Source organism: Phodopus roborovskii, unplaced genomic scaffold (genome assembly GCF_943737965.1).
Source record: "Phodopus roborovskii unplaced genomic scaffold, PHOROB, whole genome shotgun sequence".
Taxonomy (NCBI): domain Eukaryota; kingdom Metazoa; phylum Chordata; class Mammalia; order Rodentia; family Cricetidae; genus Phodopus; species Phodopus roborovskii.
In genome coordinates this window covers 9,967,051-9,981,481 of record NW_026126407.1, presented here as the reverse complement: position 1 = coordinate 9,981,481, position 14,431 = coordinate 9,967,051, and the positions used below count along the sequence as shown (strand labels likewise).

Below are 14,431 nucleotides of genomic sequence, written 5' to 3'. Positions count from 1 at the left end.
CCTCAGATGCCACCAGTCCTTGTACTATTGTAGAAATGCGATCACCCCAAGTGGCAGTGAGGGTACCTTCCTCCACAGAGGTCCTCTCATTCCTCCTGAGCAGGGTTCAAGGGTGAGAAGGACCATTGGCGGAGCCGGCGCACCATCTGTGTGAAGACACATGAGAGCGGCCGGAGAGAGATTGAGATGTTCGACTCCGCCATCCTGCTGATCCGGAACCCCTACAGATCCCTAGTTGCCGAATTCAATAGGAAGTGTGCTGGACACCTGGGCTATGCCCCTGACCGCAACTGGAAGAGCAAAGGTGAGGGACAGATCTCCTGGGCAGGGGACTGACAGGTGTAGCAGGGTAGTGCGGAATCGGAATACACATTCCTGGCTCTGGAAAGGCCTGGTTGCACTCACTTCTACATCTTCTTTGTCCACACAGTGTGGCATTTTATGTGACTGCCATGCACATGGCAAACCAAAATTTTCCTCTCTCCACCCTCAGGTGGGTGATGACGTCATATAGACCTACGACTTGCCCAGAGTTGAGACAGCTTTAGGTGCACATGGCTCTGTCTGCCCCTCTGCCTGAATCAACAAGGCTCTCCTTTAGAAAAGGAGGCCATGCTCATACGCCATTCGGACATGGGAAGATAGTGTGCTGCCTGGTCTGTGTCCAGAGTTCAGTCTTTCCTAAGCTGCACCCAATGACTCTACTGCATTCTGAAGGGGAATCACTGTCCATGTAACTTTCCAGATGAGCCCAGAGGATAACTTGATTTGTCCAGGGTACTTGGGGGGTGGGGTGAGAGGCAGAGCTGGATCTTAATCCCTGCTTCCTTGTCATCTTGGACTACATGGAGATGGGGGCATTAACAGTTGTTTGTTCTTCATGGTTCTAGAAGCGGAATGATTCAGTGTCTGGAGAGGCCCTTCTCCAGGGTTTCAGATAGCACTCCATGGCCATATGGCAGACACCCTCTCCTTGTAGGCACACTAATCCCATCTCAAGGGCCACACCCTCATGACTTCATCTAACCTAGATTGTCTTCCAAATGCCTCTTGTATACACACCATCATATTGAGGTCTAGGGACTTCCATGTATGTTGCAAGCATTCAGTCATACACCCTGGTTTCCTGGCTAGGGACAGAAGCCCTCTTCAAGGAGTCATCCTCAGCTCCTATAATTCTACCTTTTTCAGGCCCTGGCTGAAGAGCCTGCCCTTGAAGCCCTACAGTCTGGCCCTTGTGCCCCTCCATTCATATATTGAACCTTAGTCCCAGTATGCTGGTATTTGGCAGAGGTACACATCTGGAGGTGACGATGCCAGTTAAGTCATGAATGAAACTACCCAGGGCAGCACTAGATGGAGATGCTACAGAGCCAGTGCCATCCAAATCTGTGCTTCTGGAGCTGACTGGCGGTGACCTGATGGTTTTCAGTCATCCCTTTCCCTATCACATTCTGCCTAGGCCAGACCCCAAAGCCATCCTTCCCTGCTTTTAGGTCTGCAGGGACAGGGGCACGAGATCAGCCCCCATCAGCCTACAATACTCATGCTGAGCTCAGATCCCTCTACTGGCTCTTCCAAGCCTTAAAACCCTGAGCAAGCTTCAACCTTTTCCCCAGAGATCAGGTTTTTTTTTTTCTTCTTCAACACAGGGATTGTCTGATCTCATAGGATTATTTTTAAGATGACAGGAAGCAAGCTATAGTATGCCAGGCATGTCAATAGCTCAACTATGGAAAATTTAGACAATATGGAAATATTTTAGACAAAATATTCCACTTAGATTGTTCTGGAACTTTCTATGTAGCCCAGGCTGGCTTTGAACTCACAATCCTCTATTTCAGCCTCTAGAGTGCTGGGATTGTAATAGGTCTGCTGCACCTAATTGAACACTCTTAACTGGGACCATTTTTGTTTTCAAACCCTGCCCCCTGAAAATAATTTCTTTATGTTGTGAAAAGGTATAGATCTGCACAAGCTTGAGGCTGCCCCCTTGTCTATGTTTTCATTCTGCATCCTGCCTCCCAGCAACGTCATGGGTTCAAATCGGCCATCATGATGACAAGACCCCCATGTGCATACTTCACACACCACATTCTCTTAGCACAACAGACTAAGCTACTCGGCATCCTCATCTCACCGGGGCCCAGAAGCTGGTAGCATACATTCACCATTAGTTATCTTAGAGCAGTGGTTGTCACCCTTCCTAATACTGCAGCCTTTTAATACAGTTCTTCATGTTGTGGTGACCTCTAACCATAAAACTATTTTCATTGCTACTTCATAACTGTAATTTTGTTACTGTTATGAATGATAATGTAAATATCTGTGTTTTCTAATCTTCTTAGGCAACCCCTGTGAAAGGGTCATTCAGTCCCCTAAAGGGGTCATCACCCACATGTTGAGAACCATTGCCCTAAAGGATGCAGACAAGTTGATCCAGATGGCAGGCAGTAGAACCCTGAGTGTTGCCCACTCCTTAAAATTTGATGTGTCCAGTGACTTGGGACAAAGTCAAGGTGGTCATGGGATCATCTACACAAAGATGGATTGCTTGAGTTTGCTCCTGATTTTGACCCTTGTATTGTGCTCCGAGGCCTACAGGTCCATCTACATTCCTCCTTGTCCAGGATAGTCCCAAAAATCAAAGAATTCACAGCACACAGGAAAAGGCCAGTTTTTGCTTAGCACATGGAGGTCATTTATCTTAACTTGGTACCCAAGATCACTGTCTTCCAGGCAGACCCAGGACTCTTCGAAATCGAACCTGATAGGAACCCTTCATTCACACTGGACTCCCAAGTGGGTCAGCCCTGGGTATTGAGAGGTCAAAAATTGGCAGCATCCCTCTCCTAGGCAGGCTCTACATAGCCAGTAGCCCTGGGAGGCAACCCTGACTTCAGTACTTCTCTCCCTGTTCCAGAATGGCCGGAATTTGTGAACAGCTATGCCTCCTGGTGGTCCTCACACGTCCTAGACTGGCTCAAGTACGGGAAGCGACTGCTGGTTGTGCACTATGAGGAGCTGCGGCACAGCCTGGTACCCACATTGCGGGAGATGGTGGCCTTCCTCAATGTCTCCGTGAGTGAGGAACGGCTTCTCTGTGTGGAGAACAACAAAGAAGGCAGCTTCAGGCGGCGTGGCCAGCGCCCTCATGACCAGGAGCCCTTCACCCCAGAGATGAAGGACTTGATCAATGGCTATATCCGGACAGTGGACCAGGCTTTGCGTGACCACAACTGGGCTGGGCTGCCCAGGGAGTATGTACCCAGATGATAGGCCCACCATGGCTACCTGCTCCTGCTAAGATGCAGTTACACTAATGGCTGAATACTACTCTAGTGCACCAATCTGTGGACCCCCCCGGGATGCATGGCTGCTGGCACACAGTCAACAAGGTGTTCTTGCGAGTACTGCTCTATGTGCAGAGGATGCTGAGCATCACCAAACCTACCCAGACAGATGTGCATCACAGGACCGTCCTTGCCAGATACTTACACATCCTCAGACACACTTAGACATCACCCAGCATCCACAGTGCCCATTTTAATGTGCCTAAGCCACTGGAGTAGGGTGAGCCAGACACTCCCAGATTTGCACACACAGCCAGATATGGACACATACACACAGGTACCAAGGTGTGTGCTTACAGAGACTGGCTATCTGCCTCATATGTACACATGTGCACACACTCAAGGATGTGGGAGGCCCTTGGCTTCCTGGGTCCAGCTGGGCATAAACTGGCCTTTTGGGGTCCTTGGCTCTGGAATACTGTACTGGGAAGGCATTATTGTTTTAAGCAGTGCAGTAGGGACTGGGGGAATGGAGGTCACAGACAGACTGTCGCTGATGGGTACTGTGTGACCCTGGCTGCGTGTCTGACATCCCATAAATGTGTGCTGTGACATCCTGGCACTGCAAACACCGCGTCTCTGCCTCTCTATTCTCCATGGATGGAGAGTGTGAACACTGTGGCAGCATGGGGCCCACTGTTGCCCCCTCCCCTACCTCTGCAAGCACACATGCTGACCTTAGAATCGCCACTATTATTCAGCCCAGCCCTGTTGCCCTTTTTCACCTAACAACACCAAGGCATCTAAGAGTAGCTCACTTGCTTCTCCATCCAACTGTCTTCAGAAGCTGGGAATCAAACCCTGCCCATAAGGAGGAGTGCCAGAGGATGGGAAGGTAGCTTGGCCTCCCGGGGGATCTCCAAACTCAAGGGAGACCATGCACCAGCAGGAGGGTTTTTGGTGGGCATAAGAGGCCCTGTGTGGTATGTCTCAGGGACCACTAGGACTAGTTGTCCCACACATCAGCAAGTCCATGCTCTATGGAGATCACACAGAAAGTTCTATGCAAACCAAGCATAGAGACATCCATCTTCCTTCTCAGCACTTCTGAGTGAAAAACAGTAGAATCAAGCACTCAGGCTCATCTTCAGCTACATAGTGAATTTGAAGCTAGCCTGGGTGTGCAAGAGCATGCATGAACGCATGCATGCATGCAAATGCACGCACACACAAACATGCACGCACGCATGGGCACACACACGCAAAACACAAAGTGCTATGTGTTCCTCAGAGAGGCTTGGCAGAGGCTCTGCCTCCCCGCCCCCTCTGGTCCCATGACAGAGCCCTCCCTGACACTGCATTGGCTCTAACACTGCCTGTCACTGCTGACAAGTCACTGCCTCTGCCACACCCTCTGGCTGTATTGCTGTAGCCAATATTGTTCCCCATCCTTGGTCCATTTCTTTCATCAAAGGGCAGTAAGATACTGATACGGTCTTCCTCAGTCACCCCCACTCTGCCCTCTGTGCTGCTCACAAGGAGAAGATGGATGTGACAACTCCCTCTTGCCCCTTCCTGCCAATATCAACAGCTATGGGATTGTCCCAGTGGGCATGGAAAACTAGTCACAGAGGAATGTATGTGTTGTGTGGTCTTAAAAGAGCTAAGCTAGATCCCCAGGATCTCCTGGGAATGCTTCATGGCAGTCACAAGATGGTTTTGAATGAGAATGTCCCCTACTAAGAAAGGAAGGACAGGTGAATGGGGAGTAGTATGTGCACATGTGCAGAGATTCAGAGGCCTAGAAACCCTGGTGTGCTTGTAAAGTGAGGATGGGTTAGCCGTAAGTGCAGGTCCCTTTACCTATGTATGCAGTGGAAGGATGGAGTGGGTAAGTGAAGACAGAGAGATATAGAAATGGACTCTGCTCTCACAGCCTTTTAGTGTTCAGCCCAGCCTGCCACCCTGAGACCAGAACAACTTCTTGTGTTCACAGCCTTCTTGGGTCACCTCTGTGTGGCTTATGCTCAGAAATGGGTGTTGTTTGGGAGCAAAGGACAGGAGAGGGAGTAAGGGGCGAAGATTGGTGTGTCCTGGCAAGGATGAACAATGGAGTGGGCCTAAACTCCAGAGAATTTCTTCATGGAAGGTGACCCCAGTAGGGCGTAGGGTCTTGCCCTTGGAATGACCTCAGGGAGACATCACTCAGTCCAAGCAAAGATGTATAGAAAGAGAAGCAATGTGGACAGTTGAGAGGTTGATTATGGGAAGGTCTCAGCCTTCTCCCTGGCTAGACTGTGGGTGCTGGAGTCCCTGTCTGGGTGTATAGGGTGATAGTATGTACCACAGAACTGCCTCCCCGAGCTTCATATCTGCTCCTAAGTTTCCATGACCTTTTAATCACACCCTGCCTCTGGTCTTCAAGTCCTCTTCCCACACCATGTCTTCTTTATTTTGTTTTGTAACCCACTAAGTTTAATCAGGACCATGTGTGAAACCACAGGTTTGAAACTATTTGTTTGGGGCATGGTGAACTCATCAGTGAGTATGCAACTGAAGACAATATCTGCCTTATCCCCAGAATCCATCAGTATCTCATTATTTAGCAGGGAGGTGTAGAGCCATTTGGACACACCACCTGTCTATGAATGACTATTAACTGGTCCATTGTAAGCAACCACTGCTGCTGTGAGTCATGATTCCATTGTTAGTGTCATGGATAGACAGCTCTGTAGTTCTACCTATCTTGCCATTTTTATATTACTATCACCTCGTCTTCTGAATCCTCAAAGATGGTAGTTTGAACATCCTCCTTAGGGCTGAACACATGACCATCACTTATTGTTAGTATCTTGAGCAGCTATGAGTCTCTTTAGTCCTTGCCTTTCAGAGAAGTTTCCTCCAGTCAAAACTAAGAGTAGCATCTGTCTGTGAGGGTAAAAACATTTAGAAAGCAGTATGGTTCTGTGTTAACTTAGGTTCACAACACTAGTAAGTTCTCCCTACAGCCTAAGACCATCCTAGTCATGGGTTTTTAACATCCCAGACATGGACTCCCTTTTGTGGTGTGGGCCTCAGAACTAATTATAGAGTGGTTGCCTCCATAACAGCTATACCAATATTGTACCAAGAGATCCATATCTCCTAGCAGGTAGATGCCATAGTCTATTTCTCAGTTAGGTAAAGCCATCAATGCCTGTCCTTATTTGCTTTCCGGTTGCTATGGTAAACACCATGACCAAAGCAACTTGATTAGAAAGGGCTTGTTTTGTCTTACAGATTGTAATCCATCATTGAGGGAAATCAAGGCAGGAATTCAGCAGGAACCTGGAGACAGGAACTGAAATAGAGCGCATGGAGGAGCACTTCTTATGCCTTGCTTTCCTGAGCTTGCTCAGTTATCTCTCTTATACAGCCCAGGACCACCAGCCTATGGATAGTGCCACCCAACATGGCCTGAGCACTCGCACATCAATTAGCAATCAAGAAAAAAAATGCCCCTTATCTTATGGGGAAAACTCAATTGAGGTTCCCTCTTCCCAGGAATGTCAAGTTGACAATTGAGGTAACTATGACAAAGTTTTTTCTCCCCCAGTAGCTTGCCTTGCACCTTGCAGTACTGTGAAAGCCAGCCATCAGGGTAGAGGATGCCAGCTCAGTTACAGTTTAATTTCTCTGTATATTGTGTGATATCTTTAGCAATTGTGTTTTATCAACTAGTTCCAGTGGCCATCCAAGAAGAATGTCTTATGTTCTTTAGGTTTCCCATTCCTCTGGGGCCTCCATGGCTGTCCCAGCTGTCCTGGATAGTTTCGGGTTTTTTTTTTTTTTTTTTTTGGTTTGTTTTTGTTTTTGTTTTGTCAACTTGACACAAACTAGAGTCATTTTGGAAGAGAGAATCTCAAATGATAAAATTTCCAGATCATATTTCTTGTAGGCAGCTTTATAGTATATTTTATTGATTAATGATTGTTCTTAGAGGACCCAGATCACTAGGGGCAGTGGCATCCTTGGGTGTGTGGTCCTAGATAGCATGATAGAGACGACTGAGGATGCTATGAGGATCAAGACAATTAGGAGCACTTCTCCATGGTTTCTGCTTAGTTCCTGCCTCTTGGTTGTTGCTCTTGGTGCCTGTCCTCACTTCTGAAATGATGGACTTATAAGCTGTATGGTGAAATAAACCCTTTCCTCCCCAAAATGTTTTTGGTCATGGCATTTGTTACATCTATAGAAATACTAACTAAGAAGACAATGGCCAACAACTTATAGGGAGGTATTCCATACCTAGCACTAGAATTTTTGTTTAAGAATCCCCAAGTATTAGGGTCAGCATTATTCAGCATAATTTAACCTAACTTCAGATGCCCGAGTCTCACTGGAGTAACATAAGAAATACAAGAATCTAAGACAATCTGTCCCCCACAAGAATTGCCAACCCCATAATAATCATCCCTAATGAGAAAAACAGGAAACACACACACACACACACACACACACACACAAATACAAGACAAATAGTTCCAAAAAACTATTATAAACATGTTCCAAAATAATCAAGACACAGATACACACCTGAATGAACTCAAAGACGATGGGAATAAAGCATTTAAAATGTGGGAAAAGACAAAATTGATAAATAAAATGCAGAAGACAGTTTAGGATATGGAAGTAGAATTCAATGAATAACTAGATATTCTAAAGAAAACCCAACCTGAATCAAACTGGAAATGGCAAAAGTCAATAAATCCAGTAAGAATCCCAGTACAAAGCCTTGCCAACAAAATTGATCACATAGGGAACAGAGTTTAGGGGCTTGAAGACAGAGTAGAGAAATGAATTACTCAAAGAGAATAATAACTTTAAACACACACACACACAGAACACGCAGGGTATTTAAGGCAGTATGCAAAGACCAAATCTAAGGAACCTATTCTTGGCCCTCTTTCAGGATCACTTAGTAGTTCAGCATAAATCTGGGGAGATTGGAGTCTCCATCAATCTGTTCAGGATTAGGATATCTCTACCGTTCAGTCTGAAGAAGCTGTTGAGGCTCTACCGCAAGAGTGTCCATGATGCCTTGAAGGGGAGCCAGGAAACGCTTGCATCCCAGTGCCTCAAATAAGCAGTAGACATGATGTCAGACTTTGGAGAGCAGGGACAAAGAGTCCTCCTGATATAACCCATGGCCTCCTGCTGGTCACCCAATAGATCCCCAAAGGAAGGCTTGGAAGAACAAAGTGTAGAGGGAGAGCTGGCAGGGGCTGCAGCCAGGCTTGATACCCTGCTCTTCCCCTGCCATCCCAGGAGTCTGGGGAGTAACAGTCCTAGAGAGATTACCTGGGTAGCTGGGTGACATGTGCCTCCTGTCAGATGAAGTGCTACCAATTCATATGGCCTCGAAGTGTTGCATAAATAAAGGAGTGGAAAGGCTCTGTGGTGGTGGCTGACCTTCAAAGGTCAGCCCAGTTGGCCTCATTAGGAGGATGGATCTGCCCAACCTTTAGAAGTCCATTTGACTCTCTGTAGCTTTCAGATTCTCAGTAGAGAGGATGCTGCTGTATCCACTAGCCAAATCATAAAAGCCAATCTGCTCTGGAAAGCAGGCATGTGACAACTGCATCAGGGCCCAATTAGAACAGACAGCAAAACCCTAACCGTCTACAGATTCCAACTCTAGTAGTAAGGCTGTGAAGTGGCACAAACCTGTGTTTAAAACATGTAATTTTCATGGATTTTATCTCCTGTTGTGGATCAATTTGGAAAAACCAAAATATATAATTTTAAAGAACTAAAACACATTCTGATAATCTCAGTGATGTGTAAATGAGAGAGAAGAATAGACAGGCTCCCAGGCCCTGGGAAGAAAACTGCTTAATTATGTGAACATCTTATAATGAAGCTTCTTGCAGCTAAAATTAGATTTTGAGTGCATGAATATGCGAGCGTGTTTGCACATCAGAATGCAGTTTTTCCTCTTAAAAGTAGCAAGAGCTCCTTGGTTCTCATGGTGGCCCCAAGAGCAGTGAGAGGAAGAACTGAAGGTTGTTCTTGTGTCTTCAAAAAGCCTTAGGGCCCAGCTTTCCTTTAGACTTAAAAAATGAGATGTTAAAATCCAGTGTATCCAAAGCAGCCCATGGAAAGCTAGGGAGGAGTTGATTGCTCTGATCCCATGTTGATTGTCATTGATGTTGGGTGTGTTGTTCTAAACAAGAAAGAGTAGAGGGATTTTTAAGTAATGGGGAGTGTGATTGCCAGCATTCAATTTCTAGGATTTCTAGGATTTTCCATCTCTGGTTTCAGTCTCTTATCCAGAAAATGAGAGGTGTGGTGGATGTTGATTCGATTCCCAGTATCTGTTCTCCCCTGCCTCTGCCCCTACAACTCCTAATTTCTTCTGGACTTTCATACAATCTGAGTCTTACCATCATTGGGTAGGACACTTGGTCAGGGCTTTTGTCAGCAACATGTTCCACCTCTCCTTGTGCAGCCATGTGAGTCAAGTTTATAGACTTTTCTGGAAACATTGGGTAGTACTTATATTATATTAGACAGGTAACCCTGGGTTTCCAGAGTGACCAGATGACTTTAAACCATGATGATATCACTCTCCCTATGGGAAGGAAGAAAGCTACTGGGATTGGAAGGTCACTTTCTTTAGCATGAAGCTGGATGTAAAGGACTTAGTGGGAAGCTGTACCAAGACAAGTGACATGTTTAAGTCAGCACATGAAGGTGACCAGGATATCCTTAGGAAAGAATTCCTGCTGGACACTTGAACTAAACTGTCCATTGTCTCAGTCCTCATCAATCCTTTGAAGTCATTACTACTTGATTACTATGTCTGCTTGACAGAAAAAGAAGACCAGGACACCCATTATAATGACTGTAAAAGCATGGCTGGCCATGTTGTGTTTCCCATAATCCTTTAGTGGAGAAAAATCTGTGGTGTTAGAAGGCATTCTTGGTAATTGACTTAGATTGCAGGTGAGGCCTACTTCAAGCAGTAACAGATGATAGTAACAGCAGGTGCCATAAAAGAAGGCAGATATGATGGTTAGTATTGATTGTTAAGTTGACATGATCCAGAATCACCTAGGAGATAAACTTCCTCTAGGAGGAAGTTTCTAGATTAGGCTCATTGGGTAGGATGACCCTGGCTGACTGTGAGCAGTACCATTCCATGGGCTGGGATCTCAGACTGCAAAGAAGAAGAAGAGGCAAGCTGAGTGCCAACACTCATCTTTCTTTGCATCCTGGCTAATGTAATGTATCCAGCTGGTCTCATACTCCAGCTGTTATGCTTTCAATGACTGTCTGTATCCTCAGACTGTGAACCAAAGTATACACTCCCTTCCTTAAATTACTTTTGACAGGTATATTGTCACAGTAAACAAAAATAACTAATGCACCTGGTATGGTGAACCATCCAGCTTTGAGGTATTTTTTTTCCCAAATGAAATGTGAATGTTTAGGGTAGGGTAGGAGTATTTGTCATTGGAGGGAAGGTGGGGTGAAGCCACCAGAGTCCTCTCCTCTGCCCTGCCCCTTGTAACCCCATTCTGGACTAGAAATTGAAGGGACAAAAGAAATGATATCTTGCCCCTTCCTTTGAGTTCTTCTTGTAATGTCTGGATGTCCTAGAATATGCCAAGATGGAGGTCATTTTGATGTGTAGAGAAAGGCAAGGATCTCAGGAAGTTTAGTCCTTTTATCTTACAGAAGAGAAAAATGAGGTTCAGAATGGGTAATGTATATGATGAAACTATGGGGATGGGAATTGCAATATGACCTGGAAGGTAGTTCTTTCCCTAGACCACCCCATCACTGCCGCACTACATCCCTGTCTCTTTTCAAGAAGTTAATGGAGGTCTAGAGAGATGGTTTCATAGGTAAAGGTGCTCACTTCCAAGCCTGACAGCCTAAGTTCAATACCTGGAACTCACACGGTAGAAGGAGAAAACCAGCTCCCAAGAGTCATCATCTGCCACACATGTGCACATACACATAAACATAAAAAATTAAATAACTCAATGAAAATTAAATAAGTGTGCTTATCAGCTCATTTGGAAGCGACACTATTTATTTCACTGCTAATCCTTTGCCAAGATGCTTTACAGTGGGTATTTGAGTTCCCTTCTTAAGGCCATTGATCAAGTGTTTTTAGTACTTGGAAAGTGCTCAGAGGAAGTATTCTGGGCCACCTCCAGATGCACGCTAGATGTGTGCCTTTCAAAGTGGGAGTGAACCACTGTATCATCTGGGGATGGCAGCTCTATCTGCTGGAGGAAGAATGATCAAGTGAGCTAATGCCAAAGCACCAGTGACTCTTGGAATGAAACATGTGCTTTCTTGGCCTGCTATCATATATCTCACCTAATATATATATATATATATATATATATATATATATATATGTGTGTGTGTGTGTGTGTGTGTGTGTGTGTGTGTGTGTGTGTGTGTTCATATATGTGTGAAAAAGGTCTTGTTGATTAATCTATTGCCAATCCTAAAATATCAGGTTTTCAAAGCTCTCAGATGTCCTAAGAGCCTTGTGCAGATGCTGACTTGGACCAAGAAGACCTGGGCTCCCATCTGGGAGTTTCTCCTCTCTCTGAATCTCAGTTTCTTCTTTTAAAAACAGTTAACACTTCAGAATCATCTAAAGCCTCATCTGGTTTGTGGATTCTAAAATTTGGCTTAACTTACCCACATACTCATGGAACAGAGAGATTCTTATATCCCACTCAAAGCACAGGGCTTTACCAATGACAAAATAGTAGATGAACTTTCACTCACTTGATTTCTCAATTTTGATCAGGCCTTCTCAAATGGACAGTGTCTAATAATAATTTTATGGTAATGATAATACTAATGATAATTTTTCTTTATCTCTTCCATTCTTTATTTTTTTTATCTGCTTGTTTCAATTCAATTCAAAGTTCTCTAACACTTCTCACTCACTTGAAAAGCTGTATTTATATGTTTCCATCATTAGAATTTTAAGTCACTGGAGCCAAGAACAGTTATTGTATTTTGTACTTATCTTTGTAACCTCTGCCACTAGAATAGGACCTGGTTTAGACAGGATACCCAGGAACTGTAAGTAGAATAAAAAGAGGAACTAATGGAACCCTAAGATCACCTAGGTTTTAAGAGTTTTCTAAGAAAATAATGTTTTTCTGGGAAACATAAATGTGTTTCCCACATTTGGGAGATGCTAAGGAAGACAGTTGGCTGAGTGTTGCCACCAGCAGTTTGTTAAATAATTCAGAGACTGGTCTGGGTTGTAACTGCTCGGAGCAGCAGGTGTGAGTAGGAAAGAAGCATGGCAAACACCAAATTTTGTTAGAGAGTTGTTTGAGTCACCATGTTAGTTTGTGGCCAACCATCTGTTCCTAACTCTTGGAGAAGAACAGGATACAAATTGGCAAAATCCCTGACCATGGATGTTCAGAAAAATGGTGTAAAGACAGGCTCCATACCTTGGTCCTACACCAGAGCCTGTGTTGGTCTTTCAGAACATGTGGGAATGGCACCTTCCCTACCTCTCATGGCTCTATAGTTCCTTACCTAAAGCCAACCACCAAGTTTACAGAACTTCTTTTTGTTGATGAAAGTCTCCCTTCTAGGGTTTGGGATGTAGTTTGGTTGGTAAATAAATGTTTGCCCAAATCCCTGGGTTCAATCCATAATGTCAAAGAGGCAGTGAACAAACCACAAGCCACAATCCTTTGTAACCAATTCTTGGAAATAGCATCCCATCACTTTGATCACTACTGTACCTTTCAGAAGCAAGTCACCCAACCCAGTCTAGGAGTGCAGAGGAGCACAGATCTTCAAGTGTAGTAAACATCAGGACCTACCCTGAACTCATAGCCCATCCTGAGGTTCCTTGCACTGAACTTCACCTCACCCTTATATATCCTTTGGCATCCTCAGCTGAGTTTCTCCAGACAAGTAATCAGGCTGGGCTCCTGCTTTCATCATTGTTGGACATGGAAACATGGTTTTCTACCACCTCATCCATTACAACCATGGTCATCACTTTTTTAAATTTTGGGGGAGGTGAGAGAGAGAACACATGGATAGGCAATTGCATGCCATAGCATGTGTGTAAAGGTCAGATGACAGCCCATATATCACCCTTCGTCTTGTTTCAGAGAGAACCTCTTTACATTTGCTGCCATGGAGGCCAGGCTAGCCCTCCTGCAAGTTTCCATTGTCCCTGCCTCTTGGCCTGCATCAAGAAAGCTGGGATTACAAATATGCTGCTATATGTCTGTCTTTACAGAGGTTCTAGGGTTCTAGAGGTCCTCCTGCTTACACAGCAAGCACTTTAACCAATGAGCTACCTCCCCATCCCTGCCATCAGTTCTTTCATGGTCTCCTCCTGCACATGTCATGAAACCAGCAAGAATCCCTCTGGCTGGACACACTAATGGATGGCCCATATTACTGGCCCACCATGAAACCTATTCTTAATGGAATATATTAGTCCCCTTTATGCCAGGTTTCCCCCATACTATGGCCACATTAACCCTCATCAGATAATTAAGGGCTTGGCTTACCATGAGAGACCTTAAATGTCATCTTTCTGCCACCCAATACATCTTTAAATGACATAGACTCTAATGAGATGTTCAAATATAGAAAACTGAATGACTCCTTGCTTTCATGTGACATTTATTCAGCCAGGGTGATCGGACTCCACCACTACATTACTTCCAATTTCTACCTGACCTTGGGTGGTGGAGGGTAATCTTTAAGGAAAACTATCCGTTTAATCTCCCTTGCCTTATTAGCATTTAATTGCTCTGACAAATTTTCAAATGTACAAAGGATGTTAAGATTATAATTCAATTTTCCTCTCAGACAGCCCACTAGCCAAGGGCAGTGGGGCCCTCTCTGGTACAGCTGAGATCTGTTAAGGGTAGCATCCTGGGTTTGGTGCTGCCAACTGCTCCTCTGAGTACCTGGAATGCTGATACCAATATTCATTCCACCATCAGGGCCTCCTCCGTGGACCACCACCCCCCTTCTCAGTGGACTGTACAAGGCTATGTAGTTCAGAGTCATGAGCTACATGAGGATTCATGTGATGTTCTTTAGGACCAGGAAAAGGACAATTTGTGCTT

The 14,431-nt window shown here is 45.0% G+C and overlaps 1 protein-coding gene across 1 annotated transcript in view; it reads left to right on the top strand.

The window, feature by feature from the left end:
- Nucleotides 1–3,922, top strand: part of Wscd1 (WSC domain containing 1) — a 41,473-nt gene extending 37,551 nt beyond the window's left edge. The window contains exons 8-9 of the mRNA XM_051180102.1: nucleotides 104–304; nucleotides 2,924–3,922. Coding sequence (XP_051036059.1) covers nucleotides 104–304; nucleotides 2,924–3,276 — 554 coding nt within the window. The 3' untranslated portion in view covers nucleotides 3,277–3,922. The remainder of the gene's footprint in view (nucleotides 1–103; nucleotides 305–2,923) is intronic.
- The last annotated feature ends 10,509 nt before the right edge of the window (nucleotides 3,923–14,431 follow it).